The sequence below is a fragment of the Hemicordylus capensis genome, chromosome 3, assembly GCF_027244095.1.
Source record: "Hemicordylus capensis ecotype Gifberg chromosome 3, rHemCap1.1.pri, whole genome shotgun sequence".
In the NCBI taxonomy this organism is placed as follows: Eukaryota; Metazoa; Chordata; class Lepidosauria; order Squamata; family Cordylidae; genus Hemicordylus; species Hemicordylus capensis.
In genome coordinates this window covers 67,266,411-67,290,736 of record NC_069659.1, presented here as the reverse complement: position 1 = coordinate 67,290,736, position 24,326 = coordinate 67,266,411, and the positions used below count along the sequence as shown (strand labels likewise).

At 45.0% G+C, this 24,326-nt stretch overlaps 1 protein-coding gene and 1 long non-coding RNA gene across 2 annotated transcripts in view; both read right to left on the bottom strand.

Moving 5' to 3' along the window:
- Positions 1-1,069: 1,069 nt before the first annotated feature.
- On the bottom strand, positions 1,070-22,657 carry BCL9 (BCL9 transcription coactivator). The gene is made up of 7 exons (XM_053306698.1): positions 22,458-22,657; positions 20,770-21,086; positions 13,916-14,105; positions 13,149-13,245; positions 10,675-12,910; positions 4,909-5,169; positions 1,070-3,232 (listed from the first exon to the last, which is right to left on the bottom strand). Exons 1-7 carry the CDS (start codon positions 22,508-22,510, stop codon positions 2,130-2,132), a joined length of 4,257 nt encoding a protein of 1,418 aa, XP_053162673.1. The 5' UTR covers positions 22,511-22,657; the 3' UTR covers positions 1,070-2,129.
- Positions 22,658-22,772: 115 nt separating this feature from the next.
- LOC128349773 (uncharacterized) overlaps positions 22,773-24,326 on the bottom strand; it is a 33,918-nt gene continuing 32,364 nt past the window's right edge. Inside the window, exon 3 of the long non-coding RNA XR_008318987.1 lies at positions 22,773-22,981. This is a non-coding gene — a long non-coding RNA (uncharacterized LOC128349773). The remainder of the gene's footprint in view (positions 22,982-24,326) is intronic.

Genomic DNA, 24,326 nt, shown 5'->3' with positions numbered 1-24,326 from the left:
AGATAGACCAATGGTCTGACTCAGTATATGGCAGTTTCCTATGTTCCACTGCTGTTTGAGATTTGAGGCTGTGCACTGGAAATAACCAGTCTTTGTAGGTCATACAACAACAGCTAGAACTATGACAATGGCAATGTACGTACTTGAGAACCATATCACTTAGTTGCTTCAAGGAGCAGTCTAGAAGGGGGAAAGATGATAAGCCAACCTCTAAGTGCTCTAACCTCATTATTTGATCTCTACTGCAGGCTGATCCATTCCAGCTTCTTCCTGCAGGGAAGGAGAGAGGCCTTTGAAAAGAATCCTTCCCAAATTGATACGCTACTTGAAGGATATCCCTCACCTACAAGTTGACGATCCATAGAAATCTAAAGTAGACAAGGAGCTTCTTAGATTACACTGATTAAGTGTTGGAATTTTAAAAAGAGAAAGGGCTGAAGAAAAGCTGCATATGAGCACGAGTCAATTATGGCCTCGTCTTCTAGAAGGTTCTGAACACCATGAATGGAACCATATACTCACTCTTGATGTAGCAAACTGATCACAATAGATTCCCCAAGGAATATAGGCTAACTACAGTCTGATGATCAGAGCAATATGTTAAAGCAACGTTTCTTAACCTTGGGCCCACACATGTTGATGGACTACAACTCCCATCATCCCCAGCCATGTCCATTATGGCTGGGAATGATGGGAGTTGTAGTCCATCAATATCTGGGGCCCAAGGTTAAGAAACCCTGTGTTAAAGCAGAACTTTGCAACAAGGGATTTCAGTCAGATATTGCCATAGCTGAGGTTACCAGGCAGAATAAATATTTACAGAATCAAAGGAAGAGTGTTTGCAGATCGCAAATGGGATATATAGTGAAACAAGCAGGCTGACTAAAAATGTCAAAGCTGAAGATGCTTAGCAGGTGTTACCACTGTGACAAAGTTTAACTCTAGGAGAAAGTGACTGCAAAACTGACTCACAGATACCCAGTAGTTTGTAGTCAGCTATAACAGATAGGTTTGGAAAGAATCTGAACACAGAACACAGGGTTATGGCAAAACAGAAAGGAGCGGTTAATTTTTGTAAGAAACAATATATTTTATTTTTCTGACACCACAGCCCTGGCAAGTGGTTTTGTACCAAATTTAATGGAGGTTACACAGAGAACGTTTTACGCTGGGGAACAAAAAAAGATAGCCACAAAAAAAGTCAGGATAACTTTTAGTGTCTGTTCCACTCCCACATTAATAAAGTCACTTGGAGGGGTTCTAAGAAAAGGAGAATGGGAAACAGTAAGACTACTGTAGAATGTAACAGTGTCCAAGTCCAGCCTCTTCCTGAAAGTGGGAACACTCCCAGCATGAGAAGGGGCTCTCCTTGATTTACTCCCCCAAATACAATGTATTGCAGCTGCCAGGGGAGGAGACAGTAAGGGGTGGGAGGGGACAGAGATGCCTTTTTTTTTTTTTTTTAAAGAGTGGGAGGGAGAGACAAAAGGTGCTGGACAGCACTCCATAATTTTGAAAAATATGTCCTTAACTTATTTCTTTTAAAAGATTCCCCCTCATTGAACTTAAGTTCCTTTTTGTGCTTTTCATTAATACTCTGCTCTGAGGTCGTAGTTTGGTTTTTCTATACATTGGAGTTGAAGGAAAATAGTCCAAAGTTCTGAAGATGGATTTTCCACCTAAAAGTAAACAGCCTCTCACCCCAAAGACTAAAGTCTCTGCTAAAATCCCTTTTACAATATAGTACAGTACACAAAAATAACCCCCCAAAAATAACCGAGAGTCCTGGGAGAAGCCAGTCCAAAGGACGTAAACATACAGAGAATGGTGCAACTTGTGACAAATGGCAATTCTCAAAATACAGCTACAGATTCTCAAAGCAGGTGCCATCACAGGATACCCAATTACACAAAAATAATTTTTAAAAAATAAATTTTAAAAAAACAACCTGTTAAAATGAATTCATTTGTTTTCAGGTAATTCCATACATTCGAGATTTCCCAAAGCATCCTCTGGTCTGTTTTCACCTATTGCATGGCCAAACTGTGCTCCTGGAGCTCTCAGGCAGCCCTCAGGACCTGGAATCTCATTTCAACAAGGATCGGAACCATCCAGTCTTATGTAGCAGCTTAAAACATCATGTTCCCTGGGTTTCCAGGGCCTTGGCTAAATCCTCCCATTCCTACATCAGCAGCCATACCCCGGGGTCTCATCTGTGGGGGGATCATGATGTTCTGTTGGGGTCCTATCATGCCCTGCATTGACATCATCATACCAGGTGATCCCACAGGTCCTGGGTGGGCATAGAGGCCAGCAGGCGCTCGGTCCTTGCCTGGAATCATGCCCACTGGGTTGCTCATTAGAGTGGGCTGGCCAGGCATTGCCGTTTGTGCTGGTGACATCATCCGATGGTGAGGTCCCATCATGCCTTGCTGAAGAAAGGCAGGAGGTCTCATTGGGTTGTGGCCTGGCATGGATGATGCTGTTCCCAGAGGGATATCAGGAGTTCCCCCTGGGCCTCCCATGCCAGGTAATGCCAGACCCATTCTTGGATTCTGTTCTCCCATCATTCCCTGCATGTGAGAAAATCCAGGTCCAACACCCTGTGGCTGCTTGCGGCCTGGCACTTCCCCACGAGGGAAATACTGTAGTGTCTGGCTAGGCTTCTCCGACGGAATAATCCTGGACAGGTCAAATTCTGGTATTCCAGTGGCTCCAGGGCGAATTACTTCCTGCAGCTCTGGATCAGTAAAAACTGAAGGCATGTTGTTTCCTAGGACAGTGAAAGAGTCTGGTCCCCCGGGACCTCCAGACTTGCAAAGTACTGGATCCGTTGAACCCTGGGGCATGCTGGTAGGACGCCCCAGAGGTCCTTCACCATGGAAGCTCATTCCAGCTGGAAAGTTGCCTTGCCCTCCACTAGGTCCATTATGTGGAAATGGCACCTGTTGAGGAGGGGACTGTACTGGAGGAAAGCCCTGTGGAAAGCCCAGGCGTCCTTGAGGTACCACTGGAGGCTCTTGGGAACCATGGCCCATCATTGGATTGTGTGACATTAGGCCAGGTCCTACAGGGACCCCATGAGGAGGTATATTGGGTCCCATAGCATTTGGAGAGGGCATCTGGTTACTGTGAGTTAGAGGTTGAGTCATTCCCATTGGGCTAAGAGTCGGCATTGGACCCACCTGGTTGGGACCCGAAAGACGAGGATTCTGGGGATTAATGCCCATTCCTGCAGAGAACAGAAAAGTAAGTTTAGAAAAAGGGGTGCTGGAGACCAGAACCAAAAGTGCATGACCTTTCCATAATGGAGTACAGCCCCACCCACTTTTTTGGAAATCCCAGCTACCAAAATGATTCCATTACTATTCTAGAAGTCCTGCATATAGCACCATGCCAAAACACTCCCAGATGTCCTGACTAGTCTCACCTCCCCCCGCCCCCCAGGCCCTCCTTAGCAAACTCTATTCTCTACTAAGACACAAAAACAAGAAGGGAAGTTTCATACTGGTGAAAATGCCAGTTTGTGAAGGTGACTTGCCTGCCAAGGACCATCTGTCCATTGTAAAGTATCCTAAGGCATATTCTACAGTGCACCCTCAGTTCACATGGGGCAAAGGCCAGGCTACTTGCACTGAGTGGGCCTAGAATACATTCCTGTTGCTGTACATGACACAGTGTGAGAACTGGCAGGCAAGCTGTCTTTCCAGAAAAAACATCTGCAATCACTAGTCTGCTCATTAAGCAACTCCAGGGTTCCACATTATGCAATCTGAAAGCTACCAATGTAGTATAGCAGCAGAACAACAGAACACATGCTGCCTAGAAGGAAAGAGGATGCTAGCTTATTCTTGGTCTTTTTGCAGAAAACACAATGGAAGTAAGTATTTGTAGGTGAAGTGTTTAGGAACACCAACAAGTAGTATCTGAGAATAGGGAATCTAAAGCAGAGGTAGGCGCTGCCTAGCAAGGGGCCACCTCCCTGAATGACTAAGCTAGAAGACAGACAGCCACTGCATTTTACTGTTGCAGGTGAGTGACTCAAGGCTGTTCCTCTGTCCTCTTTTCCAAATGCTGCCTGAAGAGAAAGGAAAAAGGGCACCCTTCATACAGTTAAACCACCCTGGGTCCCCTATCAAAAACCTACACAAATGCTCTTTCAGGCCAGCTCCAACATCTTACTGATCTGGAAGAGACGGTACTTCTCTTAAGGCCTTCGCCCTTAAGTTAGCCTGACACAACTCAGCAACATTTACAATGCTCCTTATTCTGATCAAAGAGTCAAATAAAGTCACTACCTAGATTAGAGAGCCCCTGGGCCATTTCTAGCTTCTCTTTTTGGAACTCGCCTCCAGGTAGGCCAAGCATTAACATTACCAGTCCCAAGTGCAGCAGCCCAAACACAACTAATGAAATTAACAGGAGTACTGGATAGAGAAGTAGCTGTCATGAAACAGAGCCACTTAAAGAGATAATGACTTCAGGAAAAAGGTTCTCTGGTTTCTCCCCTCCCCACCCTGCTGCCTTTCCCTGGGCCCAAGGGTTTGCTGTAAGCATGGAAATCACAATGTTGCATTCTCAGTGAGAAATGCATATATGAAGTGAATGTTGCTAGAAAGCGAAGACAGTCTGTTGAAAGAAGCATGTTCTACTTTTCATAACTGCCTGCAACAGAAGTCCCTTGTAAAATCCTTGCTAGAGTTACTACAACATGCTTCCCCTACTCAACACACTCTGAACCCAAGCCTGCTCCATCTTAAGCAAGGAACTCTCACTGCAATTTCAACATCGCTATTTCAGTGAGCCTGAAGTTTGCATATACACACTTAGTTGCACAATGTGTTGCTACATGGAAAATCAGATTCACAGGCCAGCAGACACAACAACATTAGAGCACTTGTTCCTCACCCGAAAGATTGTTCATTGGTGGCAAATTTGGGGAACGTGCTGGAGGAGAGTCGTCATCTGAGGAGGCAACAGTCTTGATAGCATCATGGTAGAGAGGTGTAGAGCTGGGCATTGCAAACTTGGACATCCGTGACATCATGATTGAGAGAGGATTTTGAGACAGGGTGGGCTCTGGGGGCATTGTGTATGGACTGCTTGAAGGAAGATTTCCAGGAATAGTCACAGGAGCAGCCTGGCTAACTGTTGAAGGGGGAGCACCACCTAGTAATTAAAGACACACAAACTGGTTACATGTTCAAAACCCCATTTTACCTTGAAGAGTCTGGAGTGTCACTGAAGACATGTGCACAAAGCAATTTCCTGTGCTCCGAGTTGGGTGTCACTGTGCCCATATGAAACTATAGTTTATACCAAGCTGGACCAATGGTCTGTCTAGTCCAGTACAGCCTATCCCGACTGGCAGAAGCAAGCCTTTCCCAGCTCAGCTACAAGAGATCCTTTTAGCCGGAAGTGCCAGGGATCCAACCTGGAGTCTTGTGCGCATGGCATGCACTCTTCCACTGAGCTATGGCCTTTCTCCCTTGCACCAAAGAACAAAACAGCTACACAAAACTTGTGCCAAGAATCACTTTCACAGTGAGGGAACGCTCTGCTATGTAAGAAGCCCCAATCCCAAATTATGTTGTCCACAAATGATTTAGTACCAAATTCCCCATGACCATGTGGGCCACTACAGGCAAGAGCACTCCACCACTCACACTCACCACTCTTACAGTATATGGGGAGGTGAAAATTACTTGCGGAGGGACTCCCCCTGCTAACTGAGCAAAGAGGCACCTTTTAAAGTGGTGATTCTCTTAGATTTAGCAGGGGGAGAGCAACTGGCCCTATCCAACCCCAGCACAGCATCCCTCCCATGGCTGTTGCTGATGTTTGCCTTATGATTGTGAGCCCTTTGGGGACAGGGGGATTGTGAGCCCTTTGGGGACAGGGGGATTGTGAGCCCTTTGGGGACAGGGGGCCATCTTATTTATGTATTTATTTTTCTACGTCAACTGCTGTGAGAATTTTGTTGAAGAGTAGTATATAAATACTAGCCGACCCTCACAGAGCATCTGTGCGCTATCTGGGGCCGGCTTTTCCCCCCTCCCTCCTGCCCCACTCTCTTGCCCCCCCTCCCCTCTTTCCTGCCCCACTATTGCTCCCTCCCTCTCCCACCCCTCTCTCATCTCACCCTCCTTCCCCCTCCTGCCCCGCTCTCTCCTGCCTCCATCCCACCTGCCCCACTCTCCCTCCCCCTTGCCCCCTCCCTCCTGCCACACTCTCTCTTGCCCCCTCCCCCTGCCCTACTCCCTCTCCCACCCAACTCTCTCTCATCTCACCCTCCTTCCCCTTCCTGCCCCAATCTCCCCTACCCCCCTGCCCCACTCCCTCTCCCAACCAACTCTCTCTCCCTCCCAGTACTCTCTCTCATCTCACCCTCCGGCCCCACTCTCTCCTGCCCCCTCCCCCCTGCACCCTTCCCTCTCCCACCCAACTCTCTCATCTCACCCTCCTTCCCCCCTCCTGCCCCTCTCCCTCTCCCACCTAACTCACTCTCCCTCCCACCCCTCTCTCTCATCTCACCCTGGGATGGGAGACTGTGAGAGAGCCAGGAAATTAAGGCCAGTTTGCTTAATGTCTGTACTGTGTAAAATGTCAGAAAGCATAACTAAAGATAAAATTGCTAAAGATATAGAAGAACTGAAGGATGAGCACAGCTTCTGCAAAGATAAGTCTTGCCTCACTAACCTTTTGGAGTTCTATGAGAGTGTCAATAGGTTTGTGGATGGAAATGATCCAGCTGGCATATACTTGGACTTTCAAACAGCTTTTAACAAGATCCCTCACATCAAAGGCTCTTGAGTAAACATGGCAGTTGTGGGGACAGGTTCATTCACGGACTGGTCACTTGTTGAAGGACAGGAAGAGAGACACCCTTTAAAGTGGCAATTCTATTATTTTTAACGGGGAGAGCAACTGTCCTGATCCAACCCCAGCACAGAATCCCTCCAGTGGCTACTGCTCACGTCTACTGCTCACATCACTTTTAGATTGTTCCCTGTCCCAAAAGGGGCAGTCTTATTTCACAATCTTATTTTTCACTTTTGTTGAACTGGAAAAAGTGCAGTTGAGCCTAGATCAGGGTCCCAGAGCATCTTCTAATAATCAGGGGCCTGGAGCATCTTCCTTATAAAGCAAAACAACAACATCTGTGGCTTTTTAGTTTAGGGAAAAAAGGCAACTATGGAGAGACAAAGATCTATAAAAATTATGCATGATGTGCAGAGAGTCACACATAACACTAGAACTAGGGGTCATCTCATCAGACTGATTGCCAGGAAGTTTAGGACTGACAAGAGAAAGTACTTCTTCACACAGTACATAATCTATGGGATTCTCTGTCATGGGATGATGTGGTAATAGCTAGGGGTGTCCATGGAACTGGTTCAGAGACCCTTTATGGGTCTCCAAACAGGTCTGAAAAGTGGCCAGTTCCGCCGGTTCGATGGTTCTGTGCACATCCCTAATAATAACCACAAGCTCATATGGCTTTAAAAGGGGGGGCCTATACCCATTCATGGAGGACAAGTCTATCAATGGCTACTAGTCTTTATGCTATAGGTTACCTCTGGGTTCAGGGGCAAGATATTTCTGAACACCTATTGCAGGGAAGGAACAAACGAGAACATAAGAACAGCCCTGCTGGATCAGGCCCAAGGCCCATCTAGTACAGCATCCTGTTTCACATTGTGGCCTACCAGATGCCTCTGGGAAGCCCACAGGCAAAAGTTGAGGGCATGCCCTCTCTCCAGATGTTGCTCCCCTGCAACTAGTATTTAGAGGTATCTTGCCTCTGAGGCTGGATGTAGTCTTTAGCCCTCAGACTAGTAGCCATTGATAGACCTGTCCTCCATGAATTTATCTAAACCCCTCTTAAAGTCATCCACTTTGGTGGCTGTCACCACATCTTGTGGTAGAGAATTCCACAGGTTAATTATGGAAAGGGTTTTCAAGTCCAACTGCTAAACTGGTTTGGAATTCCAATACAGAGAAAATAGTCACTTCAAGTGCACATATGACGCAAAGATGAGCAGCACATTCTGTATTGGGCTTTTAATAAGACAGAGATAGCTTGTTAAAACCGATGTTTATGGTCCTCTCGTCAACTGTCTGCTTTGATGTTTTTATTTTGCAATTGCTACTGCTTGTTTTGATTTTGGCTGGTTTTATATTTTTGATGTATACCAAGTTTGCAGGTTTGGGGGCTTAAAAGCATCTTACAAATTTAAGTAAACAAATTTGTTAACCAACACAAGCTAATTTATTCACCACACCAAGTTGAATCGTATATATCTGTTTTCCACTTTGGGCTCAAACCCTGCAAGTAGGATTTCATTCTCATTTTGCTGAAATGAAATTACAGCTACCTGAATTAGTGTGTGGACAAAATGTTAGCTGTTCACTACATATTTAATTGCCATCAGTCGAAACATCAGATGACGGGGAGGGGGGGGGATCTTGTTCTAATTGTTTTCAATGAGATCTCAATTTTTGTTCCAGTTATTGCTCTCTTACATCCAGAGATTCAGCATAAAGAATACCCAACACTGATTCAGAATAAAGAATAAGGCTTGTTAATCCACAGGATAGCCTGCCTCAGAGCTACAGGAACATTCTTTTTATTTTATTTTAAAGCATATCATTGCAGTGATAACTCTGAAGCACTAGAGGGCAATGTAGGCAAATAATTGACCCAATTGCTGGCCAAATTCCTGGAATAACGTGATTTCATAGACTCAAGAGCTCCCAAGGCTGGCTCTATCAAACAGTAGCATGCAAACACTGCACACTGGAGACTCTATTTATTAGAACCTTGCAGGATGAGGACAGCCAGTTGCCTTTAAGCCATAAATCTGGAAGATTAAATGGGACTTACAATTCTGCAGGGCAAAAAAGACCATGTAAATGCAGAGGGGGGGGGCTACATCTGATGAAATGGCAACATCCATGCAGAATCCAACTGGCATCCTCCTAACAATTCACAGTAGAACCAAACTCTAGATTCGAGGTTAAACTTCCTCCCTCCTGGGGGGGGTGGATTTGTGAAGCCAAGTAACACAAGAAATTTACTAAATGCATTTCCTATCTAAACCATTCGATGAGACCACCACCCCACACATCCCACCTCTTTACAGATCCCCTTATTTCAAGAGGTACAGCATGGAAATACTGCTGGAATCAGTCTAAGGTATATAAGAAAACCTGTCCTAAATTGTATTGTAAAGGAACATAATCTAAACCAGCACTCTCTGCCTTTTCCTTCCCAAGGAACACTTTTACATTAATAATAATAATAATAATAATAATAATAATAATAATAATAATAATAATAATAGGAGCTTACTGGCCTGACACACCCTGCTATTTGGGTAAGAAATGCTGCTGCACCATTTTATTTATTGTGCACCAAGAGAGACTGGTCCTTCCTGGTGCACTATGAAGCAAGTCACCTTCAAAGGCAGGAGTTTAACTTGAGGAAGAGAGCTGGTCTTGTGGTAATGAGCATGAACTGTCCCCTTTGATATGCAGAGTCCACCATGGTTTGCATTTGGAGGGGTGACTACCTGTGAGAACTGTAAGATATTAGGGGATGAAGCCATAGCTCAGCAGAAGAGCATTTACATGCAGAAAGTTCCCGGTTCACCCCCTTGCATCTCCAGCTAAGGCTGGGAGACTCCTGCCTGAAGCCTTGGAGAGCCGCTGCCAGTCAGTGTAGACAATACTGAACTAGACAGACCAATGGTCTGACTCGGGTATAAGGCAGCTTCTTAAGTTCCTCCCCACTTTTGGAGGCAACATACTCCCTTATGCACCAGGAGAGATACGTCCTTTCCAGGGCATTATGGAGAAAGTCAGTGCAGCACAATGGTCAGTGTGCCACAGCACACTGGTTGGGAAACACTGATCTAAACAAGTCACCCAACAGCTTTGCTTAGGAACTAGACAAACCACTGTTACCCTTTCATACAAGCACCTCCCTTGGGCATGCTACACACAACCTACTTCAGAATGGATAGGATTCTTGAGCCTGACCTATATGTGAAGAGACATGCTTTTCAAAGCATGGCAGGTTTTGTGGTAGAAAGCAAGAATTGTTCCCTTTGCTAAGCAGGGTCCACCCTGGCTGCATATGAATGGGAGGCTACATTCATGAGCACTCAGATATTCCCCTTGGGGGATGGAGCCATTCTGGGAAGAGCATCCAAGGTTCCAAGTTCCCTCTCTGGCATCTCCAAGATAGGGCTGAGAGAGATTCCTGCCTGCAACCTTGGAGATGCCGCTGGCAGTCTGTGCAGACAATACTGAGCTAGATAGACCATTGGTCTGACTATGGCAGCTTCCTATGTTCCAAGATCTATCAGTTTGGTCAGCTTGTATACCCATCTCTTGGCAGCGTAAGATGTCCATGCATCAACCAGTATTCTCGCAGTTCCCACTCCCACCCCCCACTGGCCTTACTCCTGCATATTTAACAGCAGCTTGATATACAGAAGTTTAGTAAGTAAAGGTTTTTCCACAACTTCTCCCTATGCCAGAAGCAGCTTGTCCTGCTAAATGTGCGTGCATCAGGCTGCTGTTAGAAGTACAGGGCCAGAGGAGTTTTAAAAAGAGGAACTAACTAGAAACACAAGGAAAAGGGGAGGGGAGAAACCCATAACAGACCTGACTCGACATTCCCCATCATGGCTGGCGAAGACATGGCAAGAGACGCTTTGTGGTTGGGGGGTATTCCAGGACTCTGCAACGGGGGCTTTGGAGATGAAGTCCATCCAGGAGAAGGTGCAGGGAGGGACGGAGACTTGAGATGGACTGGAGAAGCGGCAGCAGAACCCATAACAGGGGGAGATTTGATTGATGCAGCAGCTGCTGCAGCAGTTGGACCTGCAAGTATCCCTGCTAGCTGGGATGGAGTCTGAGGAGACTTGAGGTTCCCGGAGGGAGAACCCAGCATAGGAGACTGGACCTGGCGCATCGTGGGGGACTTCAGTGGATTTATGCCCGGAGAATGAACCTGGCTGGCACCGACGGAGACGTCCAAGGGCTTGCGTCCGAGGTTGCGCTGACCTGGAGGAGCTGTGTTGAGGCTGTTTGGGTTACTGGAGGGGTTCAGAGGTAGTGGTGGCATGTGGCTAAGCCGGCTGTTAGTCCTTTGGTCAGGCCCCATCTGCTCTCTATGATTCCGGAGGCAGACTCCTGGGCCCTGAGACATAGGGTGGAAAGGTCTTGGGCCCATTCCGTACTCCTGCTGGGGGTGCTCACCAAATGGCAAGGGCACCATTTTCTGCTGAGAGGGGAGCATTTCCGAGACACCTGGGCGCATTTTCATGATCTCCTCTGGGCTCACTCCAGCTTCCCTCATTTTTTGAGGTATCATTGGTGGATTGGAACTCATGTTAACATTCAGATTCACATCTCCCTTCATGCTACTGGGGCCCATCCCAAATTCCAACTCTCTACCAGCCGCCATCTGAGGCGGCATTCCTTTTGGGAAATCTCCCCGGGAGGGGCTCATGGATCCCTCAACTGGCATGCGTGGAAAGATGGGGTTATTGCCAGGCTCCATGTGTCTCTGGGGGGGAATCATTCGGTTCATCTCCATTCCAGGCCTGATGCCTTCTATGCTCATGCCAGGGGGAAGTCCTAACTGTTTTTCTGCTAACTGCTGTTGAAAAATATCCTCAGGCAAGCCCTGAGGATTTGGAAATCTCTCCCCTCGACCAGGGCCACTGAACACACCTTGCCCAGGCGGAAAGTTTCGGCCATCTGGAATTTTTGGCACATCTTCTGGCCAAGGGACACCCGAAAGCCCAGATCTTGATGTGGCATTTGGGACATTGGGACCCTCTATGTCGGGGTTTATCATTCCAGCAAATCCAGGCAGACGCATCTGACTGCCAGGCACGTTGGGATGGGGGGCCATGCCCCTTGGGGGTAGTGAATGTGACATGGCCATGCCATCAGAAAAGGGTTCAGAGCCACCAGGCCCCCAGCCCTCACCTGGGGTCATCTGATATGGGGGTGGGGGGCCTCTGACCAATCCTCGAGGCCCGTGCTGGTGAAGCATCATGTCTTGTAGAGAACATTGCTGTACAACCTGTTCTTGCTTTCTCCTCTTTTCCTCATAGAACTCCTGTTGCAGCTTCAGCCAGGCCACCTGTTCAGGGGTCATGTGATCTGCATGGTCCAGTCCCAAAGGACCAGGTTGGGAGTTTATAGATGGCGGCCCAACTTCATCTGGAGAGAAGGGCATGTCTCTGTGCCCTTGGGGGCCAAAGGGAGCCCCTCCTTCTGTCCGAGGCCCTGGCCCTTTACCTAAGCTTTGGGATTGAGCCATCATAGCCTGTATTGGCCCTTCAGGTTTCTTTTGTGGACCATCCAGCACTCCAGGATTTGGCTGAGGCCCTCCAGTTTGGCCTCCAGTGAACTCTTTCTCATCCGGGAAAAGCATACGCTGAATATCTCGTAGAGTCTGTAGTGAACGTTCTCTATGTTCCAGCTGCTCCTGGGACAGCCCATCTGGATTTTCACCCATGTTTGGTGGGTCCCCCCCAGATACCTGCTGGTTGGGACCTTTAGGGTCTGCAGTGGAACTGTTGCTCCCTTGGGAGACTGGACTAACTGCTCGATTATTGGGGGTTGAAGTTTGCCCAAATCCTTCAGTCTGCAATGGGGTGGAGTTTGCAGGACTTCCTGCAGACATCACTTTACTTTCTAAGCCAGGATTGTCCTGGTCAATAGGACAAGGAGGGCCAGTAGATTTGGGTGCTGGTGCTGGAACTGGAATGGGTGGAGTCTGCTGCATTTTGGCATTCTGGGGAGGAGTCTGCTCTTGTGAAGTAGGCAGCTGTGCCTGAGCCTGGGGCTTTGTATCATTTCGGAGCAGTGGGATCTGAGGGTTCTGAAAAACAGAGGACCAAAGGAGAAAAAGCGTCAACTGGCTCTAGTTTAGAACAGGAAAAAGAAAAGAAAAAGACAGGTGACGAAGATGAGAACTCAAGCTCTGAGGCCACCTTTAACCACTCAAGTTGGGGCATGCAGTTTAGGGTAACAGAATTCATACACAAGTAAGCAGCAGCCTCTTTGCTCCTCCGCCCCCCAGCATAATATCTTTCTCCACCTGCAAAGAGATTACCTACCAAAGGTACAGTGTTTCGTTCTGCCTTGTTAGAGACGTTCTGAATGTGAAAGGATACAATGGTTTCTACCTGTCCCTTCAGCACAGCTTCTGCAGCCCTGAGAAGACAAACAGATGCAGTTGAGACATCACTGATCAGGTCAGTTGTTCAGCCAAAGGAAGTCCAAGACTCTTTCTGTTGCAGAATACTGCCCAAGAGGGGAGAGAAAAATCACCTCATCTATACACATTCTGTAAATCCTAGGCTAGGATACATTTTACTGTTTATTCAAAAATGCTCTATTCTACAAGTGTGCGAAGCCATCCCAATCTTCATTCAAAATCAAGCTTTGGTGGGCAATAAGAGTCCTTTATAACAGGGGGCAAAAAAATGGTGCTATCCTCCTACTATCCTCCTCGACCTCTGCCAGTCCCTATAAGAGATTCCTGAAGTATTGAAATATCCATAAGGAGTAGTAGTATTAGCTTTTCTGCATGGATCCTATTTCAGCATGGCGCGGGGGAAACAAGCATGCATCAGGTGTGCCCTGCTTCATGTGATGTGGATGTACATCTATATCACTAGATGTACTTGCAATAGAAGTCATAATTGGCTGCCATTTTTCATCATGCACAAGTGGCAACACAGATTCATGTACAACTGCCACAAGACAGCAATAACCATGTAAGAAAAATATGATTTTTCTTATGGGAAGCTTCCTCAGTCTTGCATCATAGGCTATACTTAAAAGTTGTTGCTACACTCAATGGAAGGCCAGCTTAACTTACTGATTGGCCATCTCCGTTGAAAAGACATAGACGACTTTGGAAGGAGTCTTCTGCATGCTACCTGGCTCCGAAGTGGCAGCCTGACCATGGGAAGGTGTGGAAGATCGTGGGGCTGAGGCATTTGATGGAGCCACAGAGTGTGCTGTATGCTGGGAATCATGTGATTTTGCATGCTCAGCAGAGCCAAGATCTGGAAGGAAGAAGCAGGGAGGTTTCAGTCAGACATTTAATAATAATAATAATAACAATAACAATAACAATAATAACAATAACAATAACAATAACAATAACAATAAGAAGAAGAAGAAGAAGAAGAAGAAGAAGAAATAATCACCAAATACAAAGATCTACAAATTGAAATTGAAAGGCTGTGGCAGAAAAAGACCAAAATAATCCCAGTGGTCATTGGCGCCCTGGGTGCAGTTCCAAAAGACCTTGAAGAGCACCTCAACACCATAGGGGCCACAGAAATCACCATCAGCCAATTACAAAAAGCAGCTTTACTGGGAACAGCCTATATTCTGCAACGATATCTATAACAACTGATAATAAAATTCAGCCATCCCAGGTCCTTGGGAAGGACTCAATGTCTGGATAAAACAAACCAGTCAATAACACCTGTCTGACTGTGTAAACAAGAAATAATAATAATAATAATTCGATTTCTATACCGCCCTTCCAAAAATGGCTCAGGGTGGTTTACAAAGAGAAATAACAAACAAATAAGATGGCTCCCTGTCCCCAAAGGGCTCACATTCTAAAAAGAAACTTAAGACACACACCAGCAACAGTCACTGGAAGTATTGTGCTGGGGGTGGATAGGGCCAGTTACTCTCCCCCTGCTAAATAAAGAGAATCACCACGGTAAAAGGTGCCTCTTTGCCCAGTTATCTACGGTTTTTCAGTGAAAAGTTCTCAAAGGAGTTTACACAGAAAAGAAGATAATCCACTGTCTCCAAAAGAATTCACAATTCTAAAAAATAAAAAAAAAATTACAAGGTAGATACCAGCAACACCCACTGGAGGGATGCTGTGCTGGGGTTGAATAGGGTCAATTACTCTCCCCCTGCTAAATATAAAGAGTATCACCACTTTGAAAGATCTCTTTGCCCAGTCAACAGGGGACAAGAAAGTTAGCAGTGTCCCCCAAGAACGACCCATGCCTCAAACACAGTCCTGTAGAGAGCTATGAAAACTGAATCTCCATTTCTCTGATGGCACACCTAGCCCCACATTCAATTTAGATAGGGTGAAACCACCAGAAAATGGATTTACTTTGTCAAGTAAATATATTTTATTTAGGTAAAATACTTTTCCACAGTTCACCTCAGTTAGGCTGAACAGAGATAGCCTGTACATCTGATGCATCAAGAGTGACACGTGCATGCAGAGATGCATTTCCAAGAGGCTTTACTTCGTTCCATAGCTGCTTCCCCTCTAGTAATACTCTACACTACAGTCAGACCCTGGTGATTTTTCAGAAGCAATACAAAGCATATTTAAACAAAATTATCAGTGGATAGGAACATGTCAGTTGCTTGAATTCTCTCAGCATCTTCCATATAACACTTGCAAATTTCAGTTATTGTTACCCACAACCTTGAGCTTCAGGGATGTGGATAGGGTTGGCTAAATAAAAGCCAGATAATATCCAAAGCCTTTCAAGAAACAGAAGACCACACCAGATAGCAACACACATGTAGCTTGAGGATTCTGCAGTATCTTTTCAGAAGAGTGCGCACGCATGCACACACACACGCGTACGCACACACATGCATGTAAAACATAGAAGCCAGGTAAAAGGAGAAACCTATTTCCTGACCTCAGCAGCAACCAATTGCTGCTGCTGGTGTCTGGATTTTGCATCCAGGTAGCACTGTATGGGACAACACAATGAAGTTAAAAGGAAATAAAAAGTAGTCATTTCTGGCTACTGGAAGAGATTCTAGGTTTATTTATTTATTTATTAAATTTGTACACCACCCCAAACTTTCATCTCTGGGCGGTTAACAATAGCATAAAACAGTAAAATATATACAAAAACTTAAAACAATTTAACAATTTAAAAATCACCAGCAAATTAAAACCTTAAAATTTAAAAAAACTGAAAAATCTTGGGTGAAGAGGTGGGTTTTCAAATGCTTTTTAAAAATTGTTTAGCCAACAATGTGTCCCTGGAGTGGAGACACTCATCTTGTGTCAGTCAAAAGTGGTATTGGGAGAAGCAATAAAGGTCCTAGTCAGCTTATCCTCAGTGACAAAGCTATAACATATATATCTTATAGCTGTAACATTTGAAGAAAGCTACACTGGATCCCTCAGAGTTAGCTAATTATAGACCTGTTTCTAATCTTCCATGGTTGGGCAAGGTAATTCTCCATGGCTGCCCCAAAGCTTTGGAACGTGCTACCTGCTGAAATAAGAGCCTCCCCATACCTGACAACTTTTTAAAAAGTCTTTAAAAATGCATCGATTCACCCAGGTTTTTAATTAAATATTGTTTTGTTTTAACATTTTAAAATGTTTTAAAATTTAAATTATTGTAATGTTTTAACTTTTACTGTATCGTTTATTTTGTTTTAACTAATGTTTTAACTTTTTTCTGTTTGCTTGTTGTAAACCACCCAGAGACGTGAGTTTTGGGCAGTATAAAAAATACGTTAATCGAGCAGGTGGTGGCCTCTCAGCTCCAGGCAGTTTTGAATTATGCAGATTATCTAGACCCATTTCAAACCTGCTTTCGTGTGGGCTATGGGGTAGAGACTGCCTTAGTCAGCCTCATGGATGATCTCCAAATGGCTACCGTACAGAGGAAGTTTGACTCTGCTGATTCTTTTGGATACCATCGACCATGGTATTCTTCTGGACTGCCTGAGGGAGATGAGATTGGGTGGCAATGTTTTACAGTGGTTCCGCTCCTACCTCTCTGATAGATTCCAGATGGTGTCACTTGGATTGTGTCATTTATTCTGCAAAGCAAGAACTGAAGTGTGGAGTTCCACAAGGCTCCATACTGTTTCCAATGCTCTTTAATACCTACATGAAACTGCTGGGAGAGATTATCAGGTGATTTGGTGCAGGGTGTTATCAATATGCAGATGATACCCAGATCTACTTCTCCATGTTGACCTCATCAGGAAATGGCATATCTTCCCTAAATGCCTGCCTGGAGACGATAATCGGCTGGATGAGGGATAATGAACTGAGGCGGAGGTACTGACTGTGGGGGGTCAGGACCTAAGAGATGGTTTAGATCTGCTTGTTCTGGATGGAGTTACACTCCCCCTAAGAGATCAGGTACGTAGCTTGGGAGTGCTCCTGGACCCAAAGCTCTCCCTGGTTTCTCAGATTGAGAAAATGGCCAGGAGCACTTTTTATCCACTTCGGTTGATACGTCAGCTACGTCCATTTCGAGAGGTGAATGACCTTAAAATAGTGGTATATATCTTGGTAACCTCCAGACTTGACTACTATAATGTGCTCTACATGGGGCTGCCTTTCTATGTAGTCTGGAAACTACAATTGGTACAGAATGCGGCAGCCAGATTGGTCTCTGGGACAACATGAAGGCATCATACAACACCAGTTTTGAAAGAACTGCACTGGCTGTCAATACGTTTCTGGGTGAAATACAAAGTGCTGGTTATTACCTATAAAGCCCTTAACAGCTTGGGTCCAGGCTATTTAAGAGAGCGCCTCCTTTGTCATGAACCCTGCCACTTGTTACGATCTTCTGGGGAAGTCTGGTTACAGCTGCCACCAGCTCTCTGAAGGCAACTCAGGACCGAGCTTTCTCCATGGCTGCCCCAGGGCTTTGGAATATGCTCCCTGCCAAAATAAGAGCATCTCCTCCTCTGTTTTCAGGAAGACCCTCAAGACTCTCCTGTTCTCACAAGCTTTTAATTAGAATTTTAATAATTTTAATAACTTGTTTTAATAACTGTTTTATACTATTGTTTTTATTGTGTCTTGCATATTTTATTTGGTGTTGATTTTTCAATATTTTAGATCTTGTATACCGCTTAGAGATGTACATATCAGGCAGTATAAAAATATCATAAACAAACAAACTTGTGACCTAAACTACAAGATGCTGTACAAAAGTTAAACACACACAGGTCCTGCCTGCAGGCTTATAATACAAATGTAATGTCAAGACAGAGAGAGGAAAGAGTGTGCTCAAGAGTGGCAGCTGTTCATCTCCAGGCATTTCTGGACCCATTTCAATCTGGCTTCAGGCCCAGTTTGGGGACAGAAACAGAATTGGGTGCCCTGGTAGATAGTTTCTACCGGAAGAGCAATGGGAGAGCGTATCCCCGTGGGGGGTCCACTGGACCTCTCAGCAGCTTTTGATACTATCCACCAGTTTCCTTTTGGAGCACTTGTCTGGTTTAGGGATTGGGAGCACTGTCCTGTGGTAGTGCTACTCTTATTTGGTGGGTAGTTACCATAAGGTGATGGTTGTGGGCTATAGTTCCACCCTGTGACAATTGGGCTATGGGGCTCCTCTAGGTTCCATTTTGTGCCCCATGCTATTAAACCTGTCCTGGGTGGGGTTGCACTCCCTCATAAGTAACAGGTTCACAGTTTGGTGGTGCTGCTCGATCTAGCTTTGCTACTTGCCTCCCAAGTGGATCAGCAGCATGCAGCAACCTTTTCCAATCTGGCCAGTAGGTCAGCTGTGAGAGAGCTGATCTCACAGAGATGTGAGAGAGCTGTGAGAGAGCTGATCTCACCTCAGTTATCCATTTCCCCATGACATATAGGCTAGGCTACTGTAATGTATTATATGTAGGCCTCCCCCTTGAAGACTGAACAGAAATGATAGCTGGTTCAAAATGCAGCAGCCAGACTGTCGATGGGATGAGCTGACAATTGTACACCAGTGCTGAAAAAAGAATGTACTGGCTATCGGTTCATCACTGGACCTGGTGTAAGGAGTTAACCAACCTTTAAAATCATAAATGGATTGGGTATCTAAAAGGACAACCTGATTATACATGAAGCAGTCCAACAGCCAAGGTAATCTTCCAGGGCCCCTTCGCCAAGTTCCTTGGCCCTCAGAGATAAGATAGATGGCCACTGTGGAAGAAAACCCCTTTTCAGTGTTGGCACCTCAGAAGATCTGTCCACCTGGCATCTTCACTGTTATCTGTCTGGTGCCAAGCCAAGCCTGTCCTGTTTGTTTATAACATCAGTTAGCCTTGGTTTTATCCCCTCAGACTAACAGTTTTCACTGGTTGTGGAGTTTAATGCTTTACTGTGCTTTTAGCTGCGGTGTTATATTTCGTTTGGCTTGCTTTTTTAGTTATTATTATGCTTCTCACTGTTTTGTTAGCTGCCTTGATAACTGAGTGGATAAGTTGGGTTATAAATATCTAAAATGAATAGGGGACAGCCAGGGTGAACCAGTGAAATTGCATGCTTTAACTTGGTTCACACCAGCTGGTGCTCCACATGAGTGTTTTGGAAGCTCACAGGACCCACCAGGCTCATAGCTGGTCAGCAGCACTCAAGCAGAGGTGCTGTGAGTAAATGCAGCTATTATATGCACAAGTGCAGCAGCTTGAAAAATGTGCTGCCGTAAAGGCCAAGTTCACAGCAGTCACAAATTGTGGCATCCACTTAGACAACTCCCATGGAAAGGCACTGGTTCACACATAGAGTACTCCCTGAGCACACAGCAGCCCTCCTAAGACTAGTGTGACCAGTCCCCTGACACACCAAACAGAACAGGAGATTGACAGATAACTGCATTCCTGTAATCTAAGACACCACACAGTTACAACAGAAAGGCTTTGCCCACCCCAATCAAGTCTGTGTTTCAAGTATGTGGAAAAAGCGGTCATCTATTGCCAGCTGTGAAAATCTCTCCTGATTGCTCACTAAAACCAGCCTTGCTGAGCTGGTATACACAGAAGCAGGCACAAACCTTTAGCACAAGCTCTCTGCTAGAGAGGCACAGACAGCTACTGGGGAAGGGGGAGAGAAGAAAAGCCGCCTTATAGGCCCTACCTATTCCAACTGGATCAAAAAGCAAAATATAAAAACAAGTCTCCCCCCGCAGTCAATAGAACACAGTAGGCTACATGAACATCTGTCAGTTGTCAAAGGTGGGATAAGAGATCCAAAAAGCAACACTTTTTGTTTTACAAGCTTTCCCCCACTCTTAACCTTCCTCCAAGGAAAGCTACATTCCCCAACTGGGATTGTTAACCCATTCCATTCCAAGGGCTCATCAGTCCAACAAACAAAATATACAAATAAAATGCAACTGCTTAACCAATCTTGGAAAGCTAATCTCAACAAGTGGCAAACACCTGCAGAAATACTCTGGCTCGGACTTGGATGGCCGATTCTTATGAGATATTTTGTACTAGACGCTGAAGTACAAAATACATTTATACTATGTCAATTATGAATGGTACCCAGGCGTTTCAAATGGGGCTTTTAGCTGCAAACCTATGGAAGCAACAACTCATCCCCAACCTATATGCTGCAAAGTGTAGCCCTTCATCTCCAGGAGAGGGACTCGCGGCTGGAAGTGATCGGACTATGTGAGGCAAACAATTTCTCTTTTCTAAATAGTCACACTTAATGAATTCTTGACTTAAAGGGATTCAACTTTTAGAACCCCAGTTCTTGCAGCGAGCTACTTTTGCTAACTCTTCCAGTCCTACTCCCTTCACTAACTTTCTTCATACAAATATAGAGAATTTACTTATTGCAGCTTGCTCTATTTCTACGGCTCAAGGAAGTCAAAGTATAATAGATAAAAAGAGAAAGATCTGTTCCAAAGGCTATAATCAAACTTAACAACCACCCGCATGTTCAGCCTTCATGAGTAGACCTACCTTTGATTTCGGATTCATCGCTGGGAGTTCCAGCATCTCTCTGTTCAAATGAGTCTGCTGAAATGCTCCTCTCTCTTTTTCCTTTCCCTTTTGAGCCATTGCCGGACCCGTTCTTCAGCCCCATGCTCCCTCCTTGTCCTGGGAGCACTTTTGGTGTGTGGCCCCCACACTTGGGGTCACAGGGAGAGGGCTGGGATTGGCCTGTTGAGCCCCCCTGTTTACCCTGGTTGGAGAATTTAGAGTCCAGCTGGGGGTTACCCGATGGGGACATCACTGTAGGGGGACGGACCATCACCTCCGGCTTTGATTTGGGACTACTGTAAGGGAAAAATGAGAAAAAAGTATTTGTAATAAAAGAATGCCAGCTTGCTCGGAGCTGCCACTACCGTAGCCTCTCCTTACTGAATATGACTGGCACCAAATGAGTTAATCATCCGCATGCTCAACTTCATGCAGCTGCTATTTCAAAACTGCCTTGAAAGTGAATGACTCTTCAGTCAGAGGTATCACTACCTAAAGAATGGGAGCAAGGCAGCAGCCACCCAGATCCTAGGAACCAGTCAGTCACATGGGGATCTACCTCTGTGGCTTCTGTCAATAAAGACAATGGTTTCTATGTACAAAGACATGCTTCACACTAAGACCAGCACAAAGTAAATAAGCAGGGCACCATAAAGTTCACAATGCCACCCATCTGGATTCAAAACAACACAGTTCAGCTGTCAGAGGAGCCAAGCTAGTCCAAGAAAGCTAAGCCTGCTTAAAAGACCACAATTCAATTTGTGCACAACAATGAATTTCCATCCTAAATTACCTGTCCAAAGACAACAGAAGTGGGGGGGGTGGGAGAGATCTTTCAATTCAGGTTGTATGCATAAAAATCACATTTATCTTCAGAAATAAACTGCAAATCTTGAACAAGCTGGATAAAGTATTTCCTACTTTATATGGATTCCCAATGTTGTAGCGGTGATGAGAATATACAAGCCTCAGACACTAGTCATATATTATGTTTGGCAACTTAAGGAACTTGTATCCCAGATTAAGGGAGACCCCTCAGACCAGCTTCCATGCGCAAGTCACTCCCTGATCTGGAGAATAATGCAGGTGTTCTCTCAATGATGACACTATTCATTGGAGTATATCACTTTTAGGAGCTGCAAAGTATAGGAGAGCTGGTCTTGTGGTAGCAAGCATGAATTGTTTCCTTTGCTAAGCAGGGTCCACCCTGTCTGCATTTGAATGGGAGACTACATGTGTGAGCATTGTAAGATATTCGTCTTAGGGGATGGAGCCGCTCTGGGAAGAGCACCTAAATGCAGGTGCTCTTCAAGTTCCCTCCATGGCACTTTAAAAATAGGGCTAAAAGACTCCTGCCTGCAACCTTGGAGAAGTCACTGTCAGTCTGGGTAGACAACACTGAGCTAAATGGGCCAATGGTCTGTCCTGTGTACACTCCTGTTACACATAACATGTGGATCAGCTCTCCAACATTATTTGTCCCAAGTAAGGTGGAGAAGATCCTTACCCTGTTCCAGTTTTAACAGACGTCAAGTTAATTTGCAAAAAGTAGCTCCTATAGACTAAAGCTCATAGGATAGAACTGTTTTAATACAGGAAGCAAAGAGTCTTTTGCATTGTACTTCTTTGTGATTTCTGAGGCAGAATGAGGACTTAACGCTACTTACCTCTGGGCATTTCCTGATGGGGAATTTCTCACTTTGGGGTTACTGGAATGCATTGACAGAAATCCTAAGCACACAGCCACAAACACTGATAGGCTCTTGTCAAGTTCCTCTGTTTCTGCTGGCAGTTCTGGAGCACCTTCTGTCCCGCGCTTTCCTCAGTGCTGTCGGTCTGCTTGTCTTTTTCCTCTTGGCTTCTCTCTGTTGTTGGACTGGGCCTGTCCCTCTTGCAGCTCCAGCATTCTCCAAACATGTGACTCCTGCTGTTGTGAGGAAGTCTCGCATCTCCAGGGCACACTGCATCAAACCACCCAAAGATCAAAAGACCAACAATCAGTATATGGCCATTTCTTCACTTTTTAACTGCAAGGGTGAAATGAGATGTTCCGCCAGATGGATGTCGCATGTACATGCCGATCAGAATGCTTTTCAGATACTATATTTAAGCAATAACCAGGTGTGCTAGATTTAGCAGATAAGAGGGAAGTTTCTCTGTAGTCAAATCCAAATCAAGTACAGGCACATATCTGCAGAGAGGCAAGTGTCTTATATCAGTTTGAGCTCTCCAAAAATACTATGCAGTTCACAGCACTCCCAAGTAATGTATCAGATTTAGAAAAATCAAACTGTTGAACTGATATCCAAACTGGTGCAAACATGATTGTTCAAGGAGAGAATGGGGAGGGAATCCTCTAAATAATCACAAGATTTTTCTTCTCCAATATAGCCAGAGGTTTACTGTTTGTTCTGCACGCACAAGCTAGTTAAGATTTGGCAAGTCTAATTTCTTAGGGTTCAACCCAAGTTATTCATATAGTTAAACACAAGTATTATGGAAGTTCAAGCACCCTACTGCTTGGGCAGATTGTTTTACAAATGTTCAGTTCAAATTATCCAAACCAGTTTAGTGAATCATGAGAGAACCCAGACACACACACACAGACCTCCCTTTTGTCCCCATCTCTTCATGTGCCCAGCTGAATCAAAACACTTCCTGGTTTCTTAAACCTCAGTTTCCTGTGATGCCTGGACTAGGAAACTGTGGTTTAGATCCTACAAAGTAAGGTAACAGACTACAGTTTGACATCCTTTTTGGTTGGAATTGCTGAAACCACAGCTTGGACATTACAAAAAACATGGCTTTTGGCTAGGCACACGAGGTGGAGGAGAAAGGGTGGCACATTCGGGGTAGTAAGCTCACTCTCATTGCACTGGATCATCTGAACTAGAACTAAGTTTGTTTCAGCGCTACTTTAGTAAAGGGATCCAAGTATTTTTCTTCCTTTCAGATACGAGTTTTGGAATATATTAGTATGTTAGACTTCAAAGCAGAAGTAGGTTTATTCACAAAGTAGCACTACATAAATATTATTCAAATTTAAGTATTCCTTTTCATAAGTTAGACCCAATAGCTTGACACGTTTCTACATGCTATAAAGAAACTAGTGTTTTAAGGGAACTGTGGTTCGCAGAGTAGATTTGTATGAGGTATGCCAATAACTTTCAAAGGCTAAAGAAATATCTGGCACTGCAGGAACATACTGCAAGTGACAAGACTTGCTAGGTATGACAGTAAATCATTGATATTGAATTTTGTCACTCTCCATGATGCTGCATCAACATATTTTGATGAGGTATCACAATATAATGTCAGGACATCCTATCATAATTATTTTGGTGCTCTTCATCATCTTTCCTTCCTTCCAATACTTCCCCTGATCTCTTGGAGCAAGACAGACACACCTTAATGGCCTTAGTGGTTTGACAAAGAGCCTCCTTTACCATTGCCTTGTACACATGCAGTATAGGAAAGCTTATTATTTTGTCCATAGCAAAGAGAAGAGTGAACAGACATATTTCACAATTCACAAA

Bases quoted from the DNA above. Each gene is read 5' to 3' on its own strand.
- BCL9 (XM_053306698.1), bottom strand. From the start codon at position 22,510: ATGCATTCCAGTAACCCCAAAGTGAGAAATTCCCCATCAGGAAATGCC. The intron at 5,170-10,674 runs GTCTGTTATGGG...TTTAATTACTAG, and splicing joins GATGGGGAATGTCGAGTCAG to GTGGTGCTCCCCCTTCAACA. The intron at 3,233-4,908 runs GTGAGGAACAAG...TGTTCTCTGCAG, and splicing joins ACCAATGAACAATCTTTCGG to GAATGGGCATTAATCCCCAG.